This window comes from Martes martes, assembly GCF_963455335.1.
Source record: "Martes martes genome assembly, chromosome: X".
Taxonomy (NCBI): domain Eukaryota; kingdom Metazoa; phylum Chordata; class Mammalia; order Carnivora; family Mustelidae; genus Martes; species Martes martes.
In genome coordinates, this window is record NC_137897.1 from 24,671,374 (window position 1) to 24,696,954 (window position 25,581).

Below are 25,581 nucleotides of genomic sequence, written 5' to 3' on the forward strand. Positions count from 1 at the left end.
GTTCCACTATATCTTCTAGACTTCTTTCTTTCTCCTCCCCTTCAGGGATTCCAATAATTCTGACGTTGGAACGTTTCATGGCATCATTTATTTCCCTGATTCTGTTTTCGTGGCTTCTAAGCTGTTTGTTCCAGGCTTCCTCCTGATCCTTTCTCTCTATTTGTTTGTCCTCCAGATCACTAATTCTATCTTCTGTCTCAGTTACCCTAGCTTTTAGAGAATTTAGATTAGATTGGAACTCATTGAGAGCGTTGTGAACCTCATCCCTGGTGGCCTTCAGCTCTGCCCTAACATTATGAACCTCCTCTCTGGTCGCTTTCAATTCTGCCCTAATCAATTCTGTTTGGTCATCCATAGCTTTCTCCAACCTAGCTATTGCCTGGATAATTGTTAGCCTGAATTCTCTTTCTGACATATTGTCTATGTTGATAGCCGTTAGCTCTGTTGCAGAAGGCCCATCCTCTGTATTTTTCTTCTGTTGGGGATTCCTCCTCCTAGTCATTTTGGTGAGAGATGACTGGACAGATGTAGCTGGGTGTATTGACCGTGGTGCAGTCAAGGTGCACCCTGGAACGCTTCTGAGCACTCAGGATTCCCCACCCAAATGAGAGAAAAAAGAAAAGAAAAAGAAAAAAGAGGGAGAGAGAGAGACAGGAAAAAAAGGGAAGATAAAAGTGAAGGTTCAGCCCAAATGGGCCCCAGGGTAAGGTTTATGACGTATACAAACAAAAACAGACAAACAAAAAGACTGATAAAAGTATATGACGAGAGAAAATATATATATATATAAGCAAAAAAAAGGAGGAGCCTCGTCAAGAAGAACCCCAAGTATAAGATTTATATACTATCCAGACAAACATAAATACACAGAGACACTGGCTGAAGAAAAAGATGGGAGCATGGTTATAGATTCTCGGTGTGGGCGAGGAAGGTTATTTTGATTCTTCCTGGGTGTATCTTGATATCTTTGTTAAAGGACTCAACTTTCCTAAGAAAAAGGGGGATTAAAAATTGGTTCACCTATAGGGGTAGCATTGCTTGGAGAAAGGGGGTTACCTTGAAGTTTAACTCTATATGACTATTAGAAAATAAAAATAAAAAAGGAATAAACTGGACTAAACTAAATTAAAAAATTTTTTAAAAATTAAGAAAATAGAAAAGCAAAAGAAAAACACATGTGTATGTATCAAAAAAATTCAGGTTAGAAGTTTATCATGGAATTTGATGTACTGGACATCTCACTGTGATGGTAAATAGGTTAAAAAATTATCTATATAAAAAAAGAAAAAAAAATGAACCAGAATAGTGGGAAAGAATTAAAAATAAAAGTTGTATCTATGAAGTAGTGGTGGTTGTTCTCTTGTAGTCTTTTTTTTTTTTTTTTTTCCTGATTTGTTTTCTGGGGGAGGGGGCTGCCACGTGGGTTTTCAGTCAATGATGTTCCCTGAGTTAAGTCCTCCCGACCCCCTCAAGGGGGTGGGCTCTGAGAAAAACGTTTTTTTCAGGTTTTTGTTCTCTGGAGGTTTTTATGTTTGTTCACTTCTTTTCTCTCGCCTTGACAGCTTTTGATGGTTTTGGGAGGTTTAGAGGAAAGAAAACTGCACCCCAACCTCCCTCTCAGAGAGAAGCCTCAGTCTGCTCCCCTGCAGGTGCTGCAGCCGCTGGGCCGCTGGCAGAGCAGGTTCTGAGTCGCGGTCCCTGGGGACGCAGGATCTCCTGCTTGTACGCAAAACCAAGGCAGCTGTGGCTGTCTGGGCAGCTCCAGACCGCCAGAGAGGTTCCAAGCAGCAATCGCACACTGAGATTTTCCCGCTGGCTGGGGCTGAGAGCTCAGGGCTTGCGCGCACCTCTCCCAGGGGATTTTTTGGGGCGCGGCGCCTCCAGCTCTATCGGCTCTATCGCCGCGTGGGTCTATCACCGCGTGGGTCCCAGAACACCAGGCTGGGCGTTCGTGCACCTCTCTCAGGGGAGGTTGAGGCACGCACGCATCTCCAGTAAGGTGCGCGTTCTGCCGTCTGGTGTGGCTCCCAGTCCCTCACGGGAGCCGGACTCCACCCGTTCTCGGGCGCACTGGCGGCTCCGGGACAAAGACCAGGTTTCTCCGCCGCACTCTCCGGCTCAGCGCCAGGGGATGCTGCCCTGGGTCTGGGGACTTAAGCCCCTATCCCTATCCGCCCCGATTCCCACAATTTCCCCGCGCGAGTCTTTGCTCTTTTGAGTGCTTTCAACAAGACTCCAAGTTAATGCTGGTCCCCAGATGCCGGGCACTCTCGTATTGGGGTATTATTTTCCAGTCGGTCGCCTCTGGTGGCTCCCTCCCCCTTTTGTTTATCTTCCGATATCAGTCCGACGTTCCCACTCCACTTTACCTGCCCACTGGCGTCTTCTGGCCCCCGTAGAGATCCAGACGTGTATAATTCTGATCTCAGGCTGATTTCATGGGTGATCGGAGTTCTTTGGTAGGTAATCAGCTCACTTTAGGGTGCAGGTTGAAAAGGCGCCTCCTCCTACTTCCCCGCCATCTTGTCTCTCCCTGATTTATACTTTTTAATGTAAGCTCACTCTACACCCAAGGTGGTGCTTGAACTCACTACCCTGAAACTGAGAGTCACACTGTCTAGGACTGAGCCAGCCTGGTGCCCCAGCACAAAATATCTTTTTAAAAAATATTTATTTTTTATTTTGAAAGAGAGAAGTGGGAAGAGGGAGAGGGAGAAAGAAAGTTCAGCAGACTCTGTATTCCACAGGGGGCCAGCAATGAGGGGCTCAATCCCATGACCATGAAATCACCACCTGAACAGAAGCCAAGAGTCTGACACTTAACTGACTGCGCCACTTAGGAGCCCCCAAAATATCTAACCTCGCAATTTAAGCTGAAATATTCACCCTGAACCTTGACTTTTGCCTCTGTTTTTCAAGAGGAAAAAAAAAATGAATTATATCCTGCAAACAAAAACTTGTATAAACCAATCATACTTTTTTCATCTTCCTAAATCCCCAAAGTTAGTAAATCACAAAAACAACTTTAACAAGTATTCTCTGCAGGTCTCTAGTGAGATGTTGAGAGAGTCTCTACCTGAGAGTCTTTCTTTGCACCATTGGAGCCGTTCCCAGCAAGACATTGGGCACCGGAAGACAGAAATAAGTGCTGTGAGAAGGAGGGGAGAGATTTCCGTACAAAATGTGCCTTAGCCACACATCATTCCAACTCTGAGATTAAGACCAAATCAAGGTCAAAGCCAGACTTGATTATTCAAGTCCATACTGAAGGTACCCCATCCCTACCCCTTTCCTGCTTCTCAGTGTGCTAAGTAGAGAAGGTTCTAGTCATAGCCCTCTAATACGGGCTGAGGGTCAGAAAGTAAGAAAATCAATAAAGCAAGATATGGGCAAGGACCACAGATGTTGAATTGGAATAAATGGAAAGGAAAATTATTCAACATATCTTAAATAGTCATTGCCCATGTCTTACCACAGTAGTGTGCATTGCTTGCTAGATTTTGCACCACGTAAATAAGCTCTTTAAACAGGGACTGTATCAACCTCATGTTTGTATAATAGTTCATGCTGAATAAATATTAGTTGGACTTCTTTGAATTTAAAGTGAGTAAATGAAAGTCTGGCGGGTGATTTTCAGGATGGACAAGTACAATATAAAAAGGCAAATAATCTAAATCGTATTTCTTGAATGTCAAACTTTAGGTTAACTGTTAAAACTCAGAGAGAGAGACCTTACTGTTAATATAGACAATTTCCTGAGTCTATTGGCCCAATGTTCTACAACAGACAAAAATGTCCACAAAATATTGGACATTATCAAATAGTGTATGAGGAAGGAAGAGAAACTAACAGATTGTCCCCAGGCGAACATTACGAATCCACTAGTTTTAGAACGTCTACCTCTGTTACAGTGTCAGTGAAACAAACAAACATAGATACAATATTTTATTCAAAGATAATGTGATCAGTGAACAGAGAAATGGAAAACAAAAAAATACATGGAATCTCGATGAGCACTGAGCATTGTATGGAAGTGTTGATTCATTATATCATACACTTAAAACTAATATAACACTGTATGTTAAACATACTTCCATTTTTAAAAAGTACATGGAGAAAAGACCAGAAATAAATCCATTCAAAACGTTACCTGAATATTTGTGGATGGAGAACTTAAACTTTTTGCTTTCCTGTTATTCAGACTTTTTAGAATGAGCAGATACCATGTTTACAATGAATAAAAGAAACATTTTAAAAGAAAGATAAAAATAGAATTAGAATCCAGAAAAGGATATCTAAAATGAGCATGAGAAAAAGTGGATTGATGTATATGGACAAATATGGGATGACAGCAGGCAGTAAAGGAAACCATTTTACACATAAGCAAACATGGACTTATTCATCTTGAATAAAAATTAATAGTGGAAAGACAAATTTCTGAAAAGCAAGAGGGTAAAAAAATGGTCCTTCTGTGGTAGGCAGAATCCTGTCCACACCCCCCACCTTACCCTGGCAAATATTCATATCTTGATTCCTGGAACCTGTGAATGTTCCCATACAAGGCAAAAGGAACTTAGCAGATGTGATTACTTGAAGAATCTTGAGATGAGCATGTTAGCCTCAATTATCCAGGTGGGCCCAATGGGATCATAAGGGTCCTCATAAAAGGGAAGTGAGGAGGAGGAGGGCAGAGTAGGCAAAGTCCCGTTGATGGCGGTGGTGGCTTTGATGCACAGCCAGGAGCTCCAGTGGTGTGTGGGGGTAGCGTCTAGAAGCTGTAAAGGGTAAGCAAGCCATTTCTCCCCTGTAACGTCCAGAAGGATCGCAGCCTTACCAACACCTCGATTTTAGCCCGTTGGGAATAATTTTGGACTTTTGACCTCCATGACCCTAAGATAATAAGTGTGTTCTATTTTAAGTCCCTAATTTTATGGCCATTTGGTACATTAGCCACAGAAAACTAACATACTGCTGTGCGTACATTCATGCAGCTCCCGGTGTAGCCATGGACTCCGAACTCCCTGTGGCATCACACTGACGCCTTTGCATGAAACCCCTGCCCTATCCATCTACCCAAATCCTATCTTGCTCTTCAAGAGTCATTTAAACCATCACTTTCTTTGGCATCTTCCCTGGGCTCCCCAGCTGTCCACCATCTCCTAACCCACCTACTTTTAGCCCATGTCATACTTGAGTTGAAATCATTGATGACTGTGTTTCTGTTTGTGCCACTTCGCCAAGTTGCTGCCTAATAAGGGGCTTTGTCACTTGTCGCCTAGCTATTTGCTAGGCCTCCCCCAAAATCTAGTAAGCTGGCAGAGAACAGGGCCTACTCCCCTGTGTGTGTGTGCATGCACACATGTGTCTTCCCTATGTTTCATGTACAGTGCTCCAAACACCCAAAATAGCATCAAAGTAAGGCTCACTGGAAAAGAAAAAACACTCTCTTTTGTAATGAGTTATTTCTTAGTAAATAAGTGAAAAGTATTCGTGATATTTCATTATAATGTACTTTATTACACTAACATGTTAAATTAAGTTCATTTATTCAGTTATTTTTCTCCTTGAGGAGGAACTCCCAATAGCATTTGATTCTAGTCAGAATTACTGATTTTCATACTGATGGTTTTTCACTTCGACCACCAGATGCAGTATCAAACACAGCCAAATGTATCCATTTGACGTACATTAGCGGGGTTCCTACTATGTGTAAATAGTGTTTAAGACCTGGAGAAACAAATGAACAAATCAAAGCTTATGTTCTTGGGTGGGGGTGAAGATCTGCAAATATTATCCAGCAAAACCATGGAGAAAACGTAGTGGTGAAGTGACTGAGTTCTTTTCCTTCAGAGAGGAAACCCAGTCTTTAATGAGGAAAAAACATGGTGGTCAACAGGAGAGCAGGTGGTCGTTCTTAAGGACCAGGACTTTGAATTTCAACAGAACTGAATTCGAATCCAGGTTCACCACCCACTCTTTCCCCTCCCTCAGGTTATTTAACTTCCCCCCCCCAGCTGAGCGGCCTCATGTCTGGGGGAAAAAAAGGATAATAGGCATTTGCTCTCATAGGTGATGAGAATCCTGCAAAATAACCCATGCAAAATACTTAACATGGTGCCAGACACATACCAAGCCATTAATAAAGAGTAGCTATTACTTCCATACATTTAAAACAATAAAATACCTGAATAATCATTTCAAAACCAGGTTTCCTTACTCAATATTACAAGTTGTAAAACATTAACTTAAAAAAATAAATACTGAGAAAGGTAGAAGATGCTGCTTTGCTCCACCCGGATCACCGCTTCTGTATGAGGTACTGCGTCCCCCAGCAACTGCTTCCACTTGGAGAGTAGTGCCCTGAACTCAACCGTCTCAGCTCAAGTTATGTCCCCTTCTGGTGGAGCTGGAGAACCACAGCCAACCCTCTAATTTCAATGTGGATTAATTTTGAAGGGCCATGCCTGCTCCAGAGCTCCCTGAGATGGCCAGAGGCCTCTGGAAACCTTTTCTGTTTCCTCACTCCCCAGGAAGCTACGTCCCCAGACTTCCCCATGGGGAGCATGGTTGGCATCCTCTCTCTGTAAGAGGATAGTGCTTCAGGCCCTGGTGGCCCATTAGTTCTCTGCTGCATTTATTCAACTCTGCCATTCGTGTGTGAAAGCAGCCATTGACAATACATAAGTGAATGGGTGTGGCTGAAGTAGAGTAAAGCCTGATTTTTATGGACACTGAATTTGAGTATCTTAATTTCACCTGTCAAATACTTGGTTTCTCCCGTTTTTAAACGGTAGAAGAAATTCTGAGTTCAGTGGGTGTAACTAGACTTATCGTGATCATTTTGCCATAGATACAGTGACTCGTGGTATACACCTGAAACTAATGTAATGTTACATGTCAGTTATATCATAATCTTAAAAATAAGCAGCAGGCTAGATAAGGCTAGTGTGCCATGTTTTGCCATCTTTTAAGCTAGAAGAATGGGGTAGAGCAGTGAGGTGTTCATGAAGCTACCATTCTAGTGCATATAAGTTGACAGAATTGGCTATGATGGGACCCTAGAGCTTGTAACCTTGTTCAGAGGATGCAGGAGACCCCTTTCTGGCTCCACAAGGGTCAAGAGAAAGTGGAGAAAAAAATGAGAAGGAGGGAAATTAACATTCATAACTTCTTTAGAAACTTAGTACCATCAAGAAAATAACATATAGCAAAATAAAAGGAATGATTTTAATCACGATGTGAGGGGTGCCTGGCCGGCCCAGTTGGTGGAGCATGAGACTCTTGATCTCAGAGTTGTAAGTTCAAGCTGCTAACTGGGTAGAGAGATGACTTAAAAATATGATCTTAAAAAAAGAAAAATTCACCATATGATATTTTTCATTTAGAAAACTTCGTCTTCACTAGTAAACAGAGCTAGGAGGTTAGAGTGGATGTAGCTAAGTAATCATTCAAAAAAACACAATTGCAATTTGCTAGTGTATGAATGTTTATAAAGAATATTTAATGATCTGATAAAGAATAGAGAAAAGAAATAGAATTTCACAACTGTGGGAACTGGTCTTTCTACCCAAACACAGCACCCTTCTACAGTCCATTCTTCTCAAGAAGAAACACCTTGGAGGAATTTATTTACTTAACAAACATTAATTCTTGACCCTGAAACATTCGGCTTTTTGTTTTCCCATGTGTATGTTCTTATTTGGCTTGGCTTCTTTTAAACTTCTGTACTTTAAATCATACCTTTTCTTGTGGGGTCATTTTTATTTTTGCTTTGTTGCTGTACAACCTTAGCTTTGAAATTAGTCCTTATGGCTCCTCTTTCCACATGCCTTCATCACGCGTAATGGTAAGGTTTCCTCTGAATTCACACTTGACCTCCATCCAACTTTTACTTCTCTAACTCTGGACTCCCCTTCACAGCCACCTCCCACACATTCTCAGAATCAATGAAGAAAGTGTTGTTTTAGCTCGAAGTATTTGAGAGAGCGGCATCCTCTCTATGGATTGACATTGCTATACTGAGAAATATGGAGACTAGGCGTGCTGATTTCACTTGATACCAGCTGTAATAGACAGTTAATGACTATGTCCTTGGCTTTGGAGGTCTCCAGATTCTTCTCTCTAGACACTTGGAGACTGATTTGATCCACACTTGTCATGATGAGTTCAGACGCCAGGATCTGGGTGGGAGAACTGTCATGAAACTCGGTGTCCATGATGTACTGCTTATATAACTCGACCACCTTCTGCTCCAGGTACTCATTCAGCACTGCATTCGACATGGGCTTCTGCATTTGCAGGCTGCTTTTCTCTTTGATGCTGGTTATTCTCCAGTAGGATGAGTACCGCTGGATAGGTTTCTGGGGAAAGTAGCTGGGCTGGGGGGAAATGGAATCCTCCATGGGCAAAGGAATCTCCGATGATTTCAGCAAGGGGCCGTATTCAAAACTGCTCTGAGGGGGAAAATCTGTTGTCACTGAATTAATAGCCATCACCTGGTCCCCTGCAATATGTAAGTCATTGTAATTCTTGCAAATACTCTGGCAGGAGGGTGGAACCAAGTAGGTCTCTCGGCTGGAGTCTCTACATATTTCAACTGCAGCCACGTTGGGACTTTCAAACACAGGATTGGGGTTCGTCTGCAGCATTGTGGCTCTCTGATTTCTACTGTGTTGGCTCTCTCTTGAATGCACTGAAGAAATAAACTTGTCCGAGGATTTGCAGCTCACATATAGACTTCGCACTTGGGTTTCATCCACAGAGCAGTAGGAATGAGTAGCAGATTTGGTCTCTTCTTCCCTCTCCTCAGCCACCTGCTCATTATAAGATGAACAGCTCCAGTGGATGTCCTTCTGGTAGGCAAGTCCACTGAGATACCCTTCGGACAGCATTCTGGAAAGAGAGTTGATAAGTAATAATGGGGGGAATGAAGACTGGAATTTTAAAAATGAGCAGTTGAACACGGCAGGGATGTCCACTATCACCACTGCTATTCAACATAGTACTAGAAGTCCTAGCCTCAGCAATCAGACAACAGAAAGAAATTAAAGGCATCCAAATCAGCAAAGAAGAAGTCAAACTCTCACTCTTTGCAGACAGTGTGATACTTTATGTGGAAAACCCAAAGGACTCCACTCCAAATCTGCTAGAACTCATACAGGAATTCAGTAAAGTGTCAGGATATAAAATCAATGCACAGAAATCAGTTGCATTTCTATACACCAACAACAAGACTGAAGAAAGAGAAATTAAGGAGTCGATCCCATTTACAATTTCAACCAGAACCATAAGATACCTAGGAATAAACCCCACCAAAGAGGCAAAGAATCTGTACTCAGAAAACTATAAGGTACTCATGAAAGAAATGGAGGAAGACACAAAGAAATGGAAAAATGTTCCATGCTTAGGGATTGGAAGAACAAATATTATGAAAATGTCTATGCTATCTAAAGAAATCTACGTGTTTAATGCAATCCCTATCAAAATACCATCAATTTTTTTCAAGGAAATCAAACAAATAATCCTAAAATTTATATGGAACCAGAAAAGACCCCAAAGAGCCAGAGGAATGTTGAAAAAGAAAGCCAAAGTTGGTAGCATCACAATTCCAGACGTCAAGCTCTATTAAAAAGCTGTCATCATCAAGACAGAATGGTACTGGCACAAAAACAGACACATAGATCAATGGAATAGAATAGAGAGCCCAGAAATAGACCCTCAACTCTATGGTCAACTAATCTTTGACAAAGCAGGAAGGAAAGTCCAATGGAAAAAAGACAGTCTCTTCAACAAATGGTGCTGGGAAAATTGGACAGCCACATGCAGAAAAATGAAACTGGACCATTTCCTTACACCACACACGAAAATAGACTCAAAGTGGATGAAAGACCTCAATGTGAGAAAGGAATCCATCAAATCCTTGAGGAGAACACAGGCAGCAACCTCTTTGACCTCAGCCGCAGCAACTTCTTCCTAGGAACATCGCCAAAGGCAACAGAAGCAAGGGCAAAAATGAACTATTGGGATTTCATCAAGATCAAAAGCTTTTGCAGAGCAAAGGAAACAGTTAACAAAACCAAAAGACAACTGACAGAATGGGAGAAGGTATTTGCAAACGACATATCAGATAAGGGCTAGTTTCCAAAATCTATAAAAAACTTATCAAACTTAACACCCAAAGAACAAATAATCCAATCAAGAAATGGGCAGAGGACATGAACAGACATTTCTGCAAAGAAGACATCCAGATGGCCAACAGACACATGAAAAAATGCTCCACATCACTCGGCATCAGGGAAATACAAATCAAAACCACAATGAGATACCACCTCACACCAGTCAGAATGGCTAAAATTAACAAGTCAGGAAATGACAGATGCTGGCGAGGATGCAGAGAAAAGGAAATTCTCCTACACTGTTGGTGGGAATGCAAGCTGGTGCAACCATTCTGGAAAACAGCATGGAGGTTCCTCAAAAAGTGGAAAATGGAGCTACCCTACCACCCAGCAATTGCACAACTGGTAATTTACCCTAAAGATACAAATGTAGTGATCTGAAGGGGCATGTACACCTGAATGTTTATAGCAGCAATGTCCACAATAGCCAAACTATGGAAGGAACCTAGATGTCCAGCAACAGATGAATGGATAAAGAAGAAGTGGTATATATATATATATACAATGGAATACTTACTATGCTGCCATCAAAAGAAATGAAATCTTGCCATTTGTGATGATGTGGATGGAACTAAAGGGTATTATGCTGAGCGAAATAAGTCAATCAGAGAAAGACAATTATCATATGATCTCCCTGATATGAAGAAGTTGAGAGGCAACGTGGGGGGTTTGGGGGGTAGGATAGGGATAAATGAAACAAGATGGGATAGGGAGGGAGAGAAACCATAAGAGACTCTTAATCTCACAAAACAGAGTTGCCACTGGGAGGGGGATAGGAGAGGGTAGATGGGTTATGGACATTGGGGAGGGCAGGTGCTATGGTGAGTGCTGTGAAGTGTGTAAACTTGGCGATTCACAGACCTGTACTCCTGGGGCTAATAATACATTACATGTTAATAAAAAAAAATCCATACAACAATAAAAAAATGAGCAGTTGGTGGTAGCAAAAATAAAGGGGGGCACCTGGGTGACTCAATGGGTTAAGTGTCCACATCTTTGGCTCAGGTTATGATTTTAGGGTCCTGGAATCAAGCCCCACATTGGACTCTCTACTCAGCAGGGAGTCGTCTTCTGTGCTCCCTCACTCCCTCCCCCACCCCCACAAATTAAATTTTTTTAAAGATTTTATTTATTTGTCAAAGAGAGAGCACAAGCAGGGAGAGCAGGAGGCAGAGGTAGAAGCAGACTCCCTGCTGAGCAAGGAGCCCAGTGTGGTACTCAGCCCCAGGACTGGGCATCATAACCTGAGCTGAAGGTAGGTGCTTAACTGACTGAGCCACCCAGGCATCCCCAAATTAAACTTTTAAAAAAATTTAAAAATAGAGGACAAAAACGAAGGTGATAACATTTATCCACCAAGCCTTTAATAATTATGTGCCTGCTGTATACCAGGACTATGGCCTATGGTAGAGATAAAAAGACAAAGAGAAATAGTTGAGTCTTTCAAGAAGGTTCTACTAGGGAGAAAAGCTGGGCGCGGACAATTACAATATTACATCACGGAGGATTGGAACAGTGATGGGTACCAAGAAAGTACAGAAGAGGAGCCCCTAATATAGCCTGGGGCAAAGGCAGAGAAGTCACAGAATATGTCCTAGGGAAGGTAACATTTCAGCTAAATTGTGAACACTGGAAGTTTCAGCCATACAGAGTTAAAAGAGAGTATGTTGGCATGGCCTTTTGGCCATGTGCCAAGATGCTGAGCATAAGTGGAAGGGGCTAGAAAAGACGGTAATTGGGTCTTGGAGGGCCTTGGGTGTCAGGCAGCAGTGTTTGCTTTCTGTTGGAGAGAAAATGGGGACTGACTGAGAAGTTGGAAATTGGGGAAATAACTAGTGGGTTGTGGGAGGAGGGGTGGAATGCAGAAACTTACAATAAATTTTACTGAAAGTAAGAACTGTGTCTTACTCATCTTTGTATTGCTCCCTGGGGGCTGGCACAATTGTTTGCATTTTGAAGGGACTCAAAATATAGCTGTTAATAGCTTGAATTAAGTAATCAACAATGGCAGGTAGGAAAAGAATTCACTGCAAACCCATCACAATGGCCCACGGAGCCTCCCTATGTCTGCAGCAGGAGGGGTTCCCTGCTCTGTCCTGCCTGCTTCTCGCTGTATGACATCCTGGAAATGTCTCTGCGCCCAACTGATGTATTTACCTCTCCCCTAGTTAGCGGGGAGCTTTCTGGATCTGGGGCTTTGGCTCCACCTGCCTCCCCTCTGCCCCCTCAGCAGGTGTCCCTGGAGTCTAGAGTGGCTGGAACAGGCTGGAAAAAGAGCAGCTGCGGTTTCTAAAAAAGGAACCGCGTGGCATTCCTGGCAGTGGGACACCAGACAACAGAAAAGGTAACTGTTCCTCTTTGGCTTTGAGGGCCAGGCTTTTCAGACACATCTATTAACTTGAGCCTGAAATTGAAAAGTCAAATGAGGGTACGCCTGCGTGGCTCAGTTGGTCAAGCGCCAGCCTTCGGCTCAGGTTAGGATCCCAGAGTTCTGGGGTAGAACTCCTTGCTCAGTGGAGAGTCTGCTTCTCCGGCTTCCTCTGCCTGCCTTTCCCACTGCTTGTGCTCTGTCTCTCTCTCACAAATAATAAAAAACAAAACAAACAAAAAGTATTTTTAAAAAAGTCAAATTAGGAAATAATGTTATCTAAACAGAAGGGTCCTATTTTCACATTTTAGCATCTATATTGTTACTTCCCAAGTGATTTTTTTAATTGTATAAGGATACTATTATAAACAGAAAAAAAAAACCCCAGTATAATTGTTTTAATTGTATAAGTTACTTTTTCAGTGTTGATTTTTCTTTTTTAGAACTACTGGGAGATAGAGTCAGTAAACTTATCAATTATTTAAGTAATTACTGTATTCTACTCAGTGTTCCATACCATAAAGACACAAAATTAAAGGTCTTCAACTTTTCTGTGAGGTGATTCTTGTGTGCCAGACACATGTAGGAGGATAATGAAACTTTTTCCTGAGAAAACTTCCTAAGTGTAGTTCTTCCCTCAAACTGAACATCAAGATGGAAAGGCAGCTCTTAGATCCATGAGAAGCAGGTAATTTACAAAGCAAAGCACCTTATCCTACAGCTGTAATAGTGATACAACTCATTCCCAACTGAGAAACCAGAACAAAAATGAGGCTTTTTACTGCTGAGTTCATAAATGGTCTTCTAGAATTCTTGGCAGAATCCAGTTTCAGAAAAAGGGCTTTTAGGGCACCTGGGTAGCTCAGTGGGTTAAAGCCCCTGCCTTTGGCTCAGGTCATGATTCCAGGGTCCTGGGATTAAGCCCCACATCAGGCGCTCTGCTCAGCAGGGAGCCTGCTTCCCCCTCTCTCTCTGCCTGCCTCTCTGCCTAATTGTAATCTCTGTCTGTCAAATAAATAAATAGATAATCTTAAAAAAAAAAAAAAGGAAAAGGGCTTTTGAGAAAACGTAACTTGGACTTTTAAACTTGAGACTCCAGAGCCCTAAAAGATGTGGGAAATGGTATTTAAGCATCCACATGAGACTACTGGATATAATTCCCCACCGGTGGAAGTGCTGTGACTCCAGCTAGCTTTGGGAAGCCAAGAAGAGAGGTCTGCGCCCTACCTCCCACAGAAAATATGAGGAAGCAGTAAGTCGAGGGAAATTCTCTCCTGCTCAACATGGTGTGGGAGGATGAGAACCGGCCACATGGATTGCTTTTATGGACAGGACTGAGGCTGCCTCATCAAGTCGGCTCATACACCCAAAGCCTCCAGACCTGGAGGAGACCTAGGTTAGTGGTGGGAAGATTGCAGACATATTTATAGACTGTTCTCCAGGGACCAGATGAATAAGTTTCCATGGATCCCCATATGATGACACATTGACCACCAAGCATGTCCCCTTCCCTCATATGCACAAGTGTGTGAGCAAGCTGGCATTGAGGGGAGAACCCAGTGAGGAAGGAGCCCTGAAGCGACTGAAGAACTCCTGATCAATTTTTAATCTTAATATTCATAAGAAAATTGAGAACAGGAGAAGAGAAAAGTGCAATAACATTTCAGAAGCCAGAAAGCGGGAGACCAAGGGTTAATGTCTTTGGAGATGAGAAAACTGACTCTTAATAAGAACGGCGGAAAAATCCAAGAGCCAATTCTGGGCGGAAAGGATGTGAGCTACTGTCTATATTCTCAAGGGGACAGAGTGGATGAAACAATCTTTAATTAAAAGTAGGATGCAATAAAAAAATTCTCAAGTCCTTAGAAATTAAAAATGTTAATGAATTTTAAAGCTCAGTAGAAAGATTGGGAAGTAAAGTTGAGGCAAACTCCCAGTTTTGAAAGTAGAACAAAAATACAGGATGAAAAATGGTAAAGATAAAATAAGAAAACCAGTCCAGGAGATTCATTATCTGAGCAACAAAAGGCTCAGAAAGAAGACAGAGAATATAGGGGAGAAATTTAAACAGAGTATTTCCCAGAACTGGAGGACAGGTTTCCAGAATACTGGGTAAATGCCCACTTTTCCTATAGGTCCCCTCTTGTTACTGTAAACCAAATGCTTGGGAAAAAGAGAAAACTTTATACATTTTTCAGAGAGAAAAAAGAATACAAGAACCAGAACGTTTAGACTTCTCCAAAACAACACAAGAAGAAAGAACCTTATGTAACAATGTCTAAAAATTTTTGGTTGAAATTTATAATCCACCTAGGATTTAATGACCAAATCATCAATCGAGTATGAGGATAAAATAGAGATATTTTTAAGTCACAAGTCTCAAATAGCTCATCTCCCAGGAAGTCAGTGGAAGATGTGCTCTCCTGAAAGGAGTTAGAGGCTCGAAAGGCAACTTGGCTGCTTGAAATAGATCAGAAGTCTTTTGGAGACTTCATAAGTCTGAGCACTCTGAAGTAAATTTATGTAATTGACTATGGACTTGGGGGTGAATTAGGAAAAGCGAAGCAAGTGAAAAATTTCAACCAGCGCGGTCCAACAGAACTTTCTGAAATGATGCAATGATCTCTGTCTGTGCTGTCCAAAATGTTAAGCAATAGCTACATGTGGTTAGCAAGCCCTAGCAATGCAGCTAATGAAACTTATTTGAATTTTGTTTAAATTCATTTAAAACCCCACATGGCACTCTATGGGACAGCATAGGATTAGAAGATACTGAAGGTGATAACATAAAACTTTAAAATACTCAAGACAGGCAATGTAATTGTAATTTAATGTATACCAGGTGATCACTGTCATTCACTGTCATAGCAATAATTCTAGAGCTACATCTGATTAATTCATCTCTGTACTCCTTTCAAGGAGTGTTGGAGAGGGGTTCTCAAAAGCTAGGGAACCAAGGGCATAAACTCTGAGCTATTTGTTGATGGTCTATGGGACCCTAATCTGAGACACTTTAGCTATTTTGAAACCAAGATTATATGACACTTCCTGTTCATTTTTTTTTTCCATTACTGTGTGGGGAAGTCTAGAATCCCTATGTGAGTGGTTCAGGGAAATTTTTAAAAACTATGTTTTAATAGTGTGGTCTCTTCGGTGGGTCTGAGGTGATGAAAGTGCCATCTAATACAGATTTCTCGGGTGATAGAAATGTGAAATATCTGTGTTGTCCAACACGATAGCCGAGAGCCACATAGGACTAGTGAGGGCGGGAAACATAGCTAGTGTGACAGTTTCCTTTCATTTAAATTGCCACGTTTGGCTGTCATATCGCACTCTACAGATCTAGAGAATTATAATCTCCAGCTTATAAATTAAGAAAAAGTTGTGCAGCAAAAAAAAAAAAAAGATATGGTTTACTACATGGCTGAGTTGGACATAGTTTGGGATAGTCACAATAGTACATAAAGTGGTGAAAATTGATCTAACCAAATTTGAGGTGTAGTAACAGGATGACAAAGTCAGGAGACAAGAATAGTACTTGATCACGTAGAGTCATGTAATAGCAATAAAAATTGTCTTAGGCATTTGCCTCCGTGTCGAGACTAGGTGGCCAACTGGTGTAGACAAAGGAACACTGACTTAGTACTTGGTGTATGTATTTGGTAGAAGCCAGGGGAGGGGAAAAAATAAATGAAATCATTATCCGGTTGATGACAAAGCAATAAATAAGGACCCAAAGAGAAAAATACAAAAGTTGGCAGTAAATACTAAATAATTAATAAAAAGGAGATAAAAATAGTTTCTTTTGGAAAAGAGGAGCAGGGACTGCTGTTTTGCCTAACAAACCTCTTAAGATAATTTGACCCAAATTATGTTCATGTACAACTTGGATTCATTTCTTAATGAAAGTAAAAACTATTACTATTTTTAAAGTAACTAAGGGTTGGGGGGGAGAGGCTGGCCCTTCCTATACAGCTGACTTTGTGGTTAAAGATAAAACACTTTTTTTTTTTTTTTGAGAGAAAGAGCGCACAGGCAGGGTGGGGAAGCAGATGTGTTGGGGTTGGGGGTGGTGTGTGAGGGGAGGGACAGAGGGAGAGAGAGAATCTTAACAGGCTTCATGCCCAGCACAGAGCTGAACCTGGGGCTTGACCTCACGACCCTGATATCATGACCTGAAATGAAATCAAGAGTCAGACGCTTGATCAACTGAGTCACTGAGGCGCCCCAAAGATAGAACATATTCTAAGGGAGAAGAAGAGACAGAAAAATCACTGTAAAAGCTAAACTTTTATTTGACTCTAAAGAACAAGAAGGATTTGAGGAGGCATGAGAAAGAGGAAGAATTCTTGCAGAGAGAGAAGTCAACAGAAGTGAAGAGACTTGAGTTGTCATTCTCCTGTTGTCAGTAACAGACACCAGTCTGGGTGGGGTACAAGTGTCTGTTTTTCACAGTCATGATCATCTAAGGGTTTTACTAAAATTTCACAGTCCTTCTTTATTAGCCCTTGTTCCCATTCAGCCCTATCCCAAATCTCCCACTATGTGTCCTGTTTCTTTTCATACCAAATAATCAGCCCTAATGGGTCTTCTTTCATTTTATGTGAATGATGTTTATGAGCACTATAGATCATCTCCACTCCTCCAAAACAATGGTGGAAGAGGGTCTAGGATTTGGTTTGGAATAATGGGTCTTTTGCACTATTATCAGCCGAGAGCTTTGTTGGTAACTTGATTCTGGTGGAACAAGAACCCTACTCTTTTGACATGTGGGGCCCAGCGCAGGCCACTAAGACAGAAAGCGGTAAGTCCGATGATGGAACAGCAGAAAATAGGTCCTAATTTCTAGGGAGAGGTATGCTTATGGCTAAAGGAAAAGATTGCTTGGAGGGAAGAGCATTTGGGGAAGTAAGTCGAGTCATGTGAGGCTGAGGACGTGCAGTGTACCTTGCAGGCCGTACAAAGTTCTGGAAGGTAACCAAGCCCTTGCGGAGTGTGCTGGGCTCATCCACCGCCGAGGGGATTAGGACAAGAATCAGGGACGGAGGTAGCAGAAGAGGAAGAGAAGGAATGAACTTGAGGGACCGAGACTCATGCACACGGAAATGAAGGAGAGGAGCCAAAAATAACCAAGACTGGGCCTGCTGGGGAAATGGCACGAGCACTGATGAAAATGGAAGATCAAGAGAAAGAGCTGGAAAAGGAGCTAACAGGTTTAGTTGAGTTCCACCTGAGTCTCACACAAGATGACCTTTCTGAGTGCAAGTCTCTAATTGTACATTGGAGATGCAGGCAGGGAGCCCATTAGAGAGGCCACTTACAGTCCACAATGAAATCATCTTCCAAGTGTGTGCAGTGGGAATTTATAATGGAAGCTAAGGGAGCTTCTGAGTGCCGGTAGTCATTTTGGTGGGGAGCCTGCCTTGCACAGCCCAAGGAGGAATGAGTCACAGCCAGAGCAGTAGTATCGATAGCTTTATAACGACTAGAAGAACTTCAAATAACTTGGACAACTCATGTTCTTAAAATCTACATTCAAAGATAAAGTTTCATTGTATATTCGGACTATGGCAAAAAAAAAAAATTCTTGAACTAGTCATCAGGAGACCAGAATTCTTGTTCTGACCCTGTCACAAGCTGTGGTTTTAGTCTTGTTAGCAACAAGCCAATGAAATACCTCACATCAGTGCTTGCTACAACCCACATCCTATTTTCAGTGCTTTTTACGTACTAAATCCCTGGATCCCCACAAAGACTCTAAGATGGAGATACTATTATTATGCTTATTACATAGAAGTCAAAATTAGTATGTCCAAAGCCACCAGATATTCAAACACTGGCAGTCAGAAAACAGAGCCCACACTCACATGTCACTTAACTCCTCAGAAACTTGACTTCTGATCTGTAAATGAAGAATGTAGGATTAAATTATCGGTCGAGTCCCCTCAAACTTTAATATTGTGTGAGTTATAAGTACAAAGAGTGTTGAATGGGTTACTCAGAATCAAAAGCAGTTTCTGAAAATTAGCTGCAGAGGGCAGCAGAGAGCATGCTAAAGCAGCTTTTGAAAGCCTACTCTAAAACTATGGAGAGGAATATTGGGTGAAATGTATAAACAAAAAATATATATTAACTCACTTAATATTTATAAAACCCTTTAATATATGACTAGAGTGAAAACAATACTGTATATCCTGACATCCTAAAATTTAAAAATAGAGAAATATTATTTGAGTTTAATTATTAGCATTTAAAAAAATTTCAGTGATTATTTGTGAAATTCTTGACATTAATCTCTTAACAGATATTGTCAAAGGTATACTTCAAACAAATATTAAGACATGTATTAGAGTAAATTTCATCTGAGACCCTGAAATGTAACCCAATGGATTATTTTAATTGTTCCAAGATATTTTATCACTCGAATTTTTGTCTCTCATCCTAGAGAAGATATATAGGTATATTTAGAATTGCCCATAACTAAGTGTGAAGAAAAAGACATCCAAGGACATTTGCAGATGAGATGTTCCAGGTGAATTTAGTCTATGTTAATCATTACCAGACAGGGGAATACCAAAAGTAACCTTACATGCAAATTCACATCTTAGAAATATGTGCTAAAGTGCAGAAACTTGTTAAACCATTGACTTGGATTTCAGAAGAAATGGCAATGTGAATTCTTCCTTCTTCAGTAGCATCGACATCATTTCTCAGAAAACTCTTGTTCTACTCTATACATAGAAATACTTTCCATTTATACCCAAACAAAACAAGCATAGATTAAGACCTCTCTAACAGGGAACATTTGGAAAAACCTAAGTTAGGGATCAGCGAACTTTTTTTTATAAGAGGCTAAATACTTAATATTTTAAGTTTCTTCTACTGCTAGTGTGCCTCATCACAGGAAAAAAGCCATAGACCATATGTAAACAAATGGATGTGGCCCTGCTCCAATAAAGCTTTATTTAGAAAAACAGGCAAAGAGCCAATTTGATTCATGGGCCATGGTTTGCCTACCCTTGACCTACATCAAAAGGCAGATGCAGTAGCAGGATAGAGCATAATAATAATCATAGTTGTGTCGGGTGCTTTCCATGCATTACGCCTCATTTTTCAATAACACCGCATGTTAGCTATTACCACAATTTGGATTTTCCAAGTCAGAAAGCCGAGGTTGAGATTGAACCCATGACCTTCCCCAGGACACAAAGCAACTAAGTGCTAGAGGCAAGATTCAAGTCCAAATGGATGAACCCCAAAGCATGTGGTCTGTTGTTAAAATATATCCCACCCCTGCCATGTTGAGAGCAGTTAACATCAAGCAGTCATGACCAGCGAGTCCTTTGAGAAGGGTGTCCACCCAGAGTCCGTTTACTAACAACAGCACTTGAGAATAAAGGAAGGAAAATACAGGGAAGTACAGAAAGAAAAGCTCCAAAAAGACAGCCCGTGTTCTCCCCCACAGAGGAATGACCCAGAAGACTTCACCCATGTCCCAATTGTGTACCAGCGCCAGTATGTCTTTGAGGTATGCCAGTAATTCATCCTCTCTGGTCTTTTAAACTTACCATGGGAACGTTTTCCCTAACCACTCCCACTGGCTATGGCCTGACATCATCTTGCACCCTTAATGTTACAACCACAGAGTAATGTTAGAGATGTACTGTTTAACTATCTATAGCACCCCGTGACCTCCAAGATCAAGTCCACATGAGGCCCTGTTGATACATGGTCTTTATCTGTCTTCCCAAGCTCCTTTCTGCCTGTTACCGCAAGACTGGGGACCCAGCCTTACCCGATTGCTGCCTATTCTCCACACCTCATGCCCATCCCAGGCCTTCGTGCAATTTTATTTGTCCCGAGATCCCTGCTTTGCTATCCAACCCCTGTTTGACCCTTCACGTCTCCTCTAGCCACAGTTCTGAGCTCCTGGCCATCCATTCAGCATCCTTATCCCAGAATGAGAGGTCTGGCTTATTCTGTCCCTATGGCCAAGATATTTTTCAGGATTGCATGAACTTTGAGCAAAATCAGCTGCGACCTTAAGTCAGTGAGATGAATCATTGGGTAAGCTCCTTTGAATGAAGGAGTACCCAGCAATAGCAAAAGGAAAGCGAGAATATTGGGACTGGTGGAAACTGGGGGTGATAGGTCTGAGGGTTGGGTTGAGACAGGGATGCAAAGAACCCTCCAGAGCTACGTGAAAGAGGCAGCAGGGGCTGGCTCCTGGCCTCCTAGGAAATAAAGGCAAGCAAAGTCTGTTCAACTTTTCGGAGAAGATCCTGGGCCCGCCGAGGTGGAGTGCAGTTTGGTTCCCACCTGTTGTCAGCTTGTCTGCTTAAAAAGATCTGCCTTTTTTTTTTTTAAGATTTTATTTATTTATTTGTTTTTATTTATTTATCTTTTTATTTATTTATTTATTTGACAGACAGAGACACAGAGAGGGAACACAAGGAAGGGCAGCGTGAGAGGGAGAAGCAGACTCCCCGCTGAGCAGGGAGCCCAAAGTGGGGCTCAATCCCAGGACCCTGGGATCATGACCTGAGCCCAAGGCGAACGCTTAACAGAACAAGCCACCCAGGTGCCCCGAGATCTGCCTTTTATTTTTTTATTTTTTTTTTTAAGATTTTATTTATTTATTTGAGAGAGAGAGGTCACAAGTAGACAGGCAGAAGCAGGCTCCCCACTGAGCAGAGAGCCCGATGCGGGCCTCGATCCCAGGACCCTGAGATCATGACCTGAGTTGAAGGCAGAGGCTTAACCCACTGAGCCACCCAGGCGCCCCCGAGATCTGCCTTTTAACAGTCACAAAATAATGCGTCTACAGGCACATCTTAGGCTTCTCAAAGTGGACATTGAGGTTTCTCTTGCCTTTTTACTGTGTGGCATCCCTGCATATACCTCCATGAGCCTTTCCTTAGGCCAGATTTGAAGAAAGTGAATTACAACCTCACAGCCCTTGCAGATTGCCTTTCCAGGAGCTTGGGTCAATTCCCTCACCAGCAACATGGGAAATTAACTTGTTTCCACTAACATTCTTCAACACATTCTTGTTTTGTAGTTTGCCAATCAGATGAGCAGATTTATTCTGGTTCAAGGATGAAGCACTGCCTTGTGAAGATTATGTGTAGGTGACCTATCAGAGATATATTCTTAATACCCTCCCAATCCTCAAAATACTCCGTCTCTTCATCTTTTTTTCCTCTAATCTAAACCCTACATCCCATAATTCCAGTCTTCATTTTTGTTTGTTTGTTTGTTTGTCTAAGATCTCGATTTCTGGGTCTTGTGACTAAACTACCAAGAGGTGATTGCTGAAAACCTTGAATTTTATTTTGTTCATAGTGTGTATTACTTTTTTTTTTTCATCATAAGAAGTAAATCTATGTTACGTGTTTTTCAGCAAGTGATACAAGAAATTTACCCAAAACAAGATTTCTTTAGGAAGGATCTCTCCATCTAAACAAAGCTTCTGCGGTTTCCTTACTGTTGACTTTGAAAGTACATGTTTTCTGGAGCTAGAAATGAACATTCCTTTCACTGTCTACCCTGCTTTATATTCCTCTTACTTCATCTTGGGTAGGATCTGTCAGCGAATGCTCTAAAGTATCATTCATCCGTATATCAAATCTTACTACATAAGAAATGGTTTGGGATTATCTCTTCTATCAAACATGAAGTGATTCTTGATTTCTGAAAGTGTAATTTGATGGCTAAGAAAATAAAAGGCAAAAGGCCTCTGTTTACCGTATTAACATCAGCAAGTAAATTTTCTGTTTAGTTCAGATGAAAGCTAACAGCAACTTTCAAGGCTGTTATCTGGATCTGTGAATTTCCTTATTACAGAAACTGTCAATTTTGTTGCAGAAAGTTTGTAAATATATTTCGGTCATAGTTTGGACTTTCTTCATATTCGGTCTTGACCTCTCGCAAATGAAAAAATTAAAGCTTATGATCACTTTTTTGAATTTGACACAAAATGAGAGGAATAGAAAAATAAGAAAATTGATCATAATAGTATTGGTATTGACTAATGTTACATTTCTTTGGTGTTCTAATTGTTAACCATTCATTGTTCATTTTATTGTTAATTATCTCCATTAACATTTACTTAATTGTGGTCCTATCAACAAAATGCGGTTGCAATATACTTGATTGGGTTCTAAACTGAGAAAATCAAATTGTGAAGAACATGTGGATAATTGGAGAAATTTAAATATGGATCATATATTAGGTAATAGTAACATATTGGTGTTAAATTTCCTTAACACTGTAATTATGTAGAATACTGCCCTTTTTCTTAGGAGAATCTGGGGGTGACATGTGTCCTAAAGTCACCAAAGAAACTGTGTCTATATTTGTGTGTGTGTGTGAAGAGAGAACAAGATAGTGAGAAAGTCAGTATGACATCATGCTGTAACTGATTCATCTCTATGATGGAAATTTGGGTGTTCATTGTACTATTCTTTCCATTTTAATATAGGTTTGAAACTTTGCAAAGCAAGAACTGGGAGGAAAATAACTCCGTTAGGTGAATGAAGGCAAATTTACATTCTGTCATGTTTGTGAAGAGATTAGAGAGACAGTATCTTATATATCTGAGATAAGATATATCTGAGATAATCATTAGGTATGTGATCAGAAATGTTTCAGTACCTTGAAACTGCTATTGAAACCCCACTGTGCTGTGAGCTAACAGGATTAGTGCCCTAGCTTTGTATATCCCCTACATGACCATTCTCATGTGAACTGAAAATACTCTCCAGGGCCCTCCGGTGGCTCAGTTGGTTAAGCAACTGCCTTCTGTTCAGGTCATGATCCCGGAGTCCCGGGATTAAGTCCCACATTGGGCTCCCTGCTCAGCGGGGAGTCTGCTTCTCCCTCTGACCTTCTCCCCTCTCATGCTGTCTGTCACTCTGTCTCTCTCAAATAAATAAATAAAATCTTTAAAAGAAGAAAAAGAAAATACTCTCCACTTCAACAGGAAGCGTCTCAAGCTCCAAAACACACTGTTACTACACTAGCCTACAAAAGAAACGTTCCAAAAATATCAGTCTGAATATTCTGGCCAAGTCAGGTCTATATTGAAGCACAGACGGATGTCTGCCAGAAAACGGATGTTTGAGCAGATCTCCAGAGAATTCAGACAAAAGCCGGCCTGGGCATGCAGTGTCTAATACCCATAGGTAGACTTGCCCCCAGTCAGCCAGATGGCAATTCAAAAAGCAACGGCACCGGAGATCACATTTGCTTTGAGTCTGCCCTGCCACTCGGGAAAACCCTTATCTCAGGCTCTCGGAATGAATAATTGAGAGTCAAGGCCAATTGGAACTTACTGTAATGGGACTCATCTCAAAACCCCGATCACGGTAACTCAGTTCTAGAATTGTGCTGTCCCTGCAAAACCTGTGGTCAGGTTTTAGGCCTTTCTTTTCAAAACATAGAAGCTAAATCTGTGCAGCAGTTACTGCACGAGGACAGCATCGATCTCACAACCAGTCCTGGATCCCACCCGTCCAAATGGTTAGGTCAAAAAGATCTTTCAGAAATGCCCAAAAGGTGAACACTGGGAGCTCATAGAAGCAAGTGTCCGACTTAATTGCCCTCTCTCGTCTGGCTCCCTGGAACGCTTGCTTCAACTCCTACTCACCACTGATTTGGTCAACTAGAAAGACATCTGAGATGTTACCATTGCATCTGGCTTCTGATGAGAGTTGCCTAAAAGGGTGACAGGAGAGACGACCGAAGAGGTAGCACTGAGAGGGCCCGTTGCCTCCTTTCTCTTACCTTCGCTGAACAATCTGCTCCTTTGGTTCTGAAGAAACAGTGATCGACCATATAGAGACGAATGAGCCAGCCAGGGCTCTCTTCAGAAATGTCAGCAAGCCTTACTCTGGTAAGACCAAAAAACTCAGCTGTTCATTGCCTGGCCATTCTTATAACTGATCCCATGGAAAGAGTTGTGTTTGCTTGAGTCTGATTTGTGCTCAAGAACAGTGGGAAGTCCCAGGAAGGGGGGAGGCAATAACTGACAAACCCACACTGAGCCACAGAATGGTGTTTCTTCCCCTTTTTTGAAAAATGAAACCTATCTATGAAACTGTCTCTTGTTAAAATAGTCGATTGCCACACTTTATATAAGAACTCTATCAACCTAAGTTTACTCCTCTAACAGTAAATTCTCTGGGATCCCTTCACCAAAAGAGAGCCAGTGTCAGATAGCATTTAGAAAACTCTGTTTCATCGATGATCTATAATTTTGGAGAAATAGTCTCAGATTTGTACTCACAAATTTTAAAAATGTAAATGAAAACTGTTTTCTCTCTCAAATTAACCAAGGTTAAAAAAAAACAAAACAAAACCATGTGATAACACCCTGAGTGGGCAAAGTTGTGGAGAAACAGTCACTCTTCTATGTTAGTGGTGAGATTGTAGACATTTCCAGAGGGCCATTTCCCAATATCTGTTGACTTTTTTTCCTCCAAACTTTAAATATTCATATTCTCTGACCCAACAACTTTATATGTATAAATTCACATATGTCACATATACCAGTGCACTAAAACATGTGAAAATGTATTTGTTGCAGCATTAAGTAAGTAAACAACTGGAAAAATATGCATAAAGAGGACATGAGCTAAATAAATGTAGTGCTGTGTAGAGTACTACACAGTTATTAGAGGGATATGGCTTTACATGGAATCATAGGAAAAGATCTCCAAGATATATTGTTCAGCAAGAACATATAATAGGCTCCAATTTGTATCTTTAAAAGGGTATGTAAGCAAACACATATATATGTTTGCTTACACATAGACTATTTCTCTAGGGAGATGGAAGAAACTAGGAAGAAGCAATTGTCTTTTTAAAATTTTTTATTTAAATTCAATTTAATTAACATATAGTATATTATTAGTTTTAGAGGTAGAATTTAGTGATTCATAGTCTTATATAACATCCAGTGCTCATTACTTCAAGTGCCCTCCTTAATGCCCATCACCCAATTACCCCATCCCCCACCCACTTCCCTTTCTAAAC

At 41.2% G+C, this 25,581-nt stretch overlaps 1 protein-coding gene across 1 annotated transcript; it reads right to left on the minus strand.

Annotated features, from left to right (window-relative positions):
• Positions 1–7,474: 7,474 nt before the first annotated feature.
• On the minus strand, positions 7,475–24,497 carry TASL (TLR adaptor interacting with endolysosomal SLC15A4). The gene is made up of 2 exons (XM_080831268.1): positions 24,331–24,497; positions 7,475–8,892 (listed from the first exon to the last, which is right to left on the minus strand). The coding sequence occupies exon 2, from the start codon at positions 8,889–8,891 to the stop codon at positions 7,998–8,000; it is 894 nt and encodes a 297-aa protein (XP_080687394.1). The 5' UTR covers position 8,892; positions 24,331–24,497; the 3' UTR covers positions 7,475–7,997.
• Between the last annotated feature and the right edge of the window lie 1,084 nt (positions 24,498–25,581).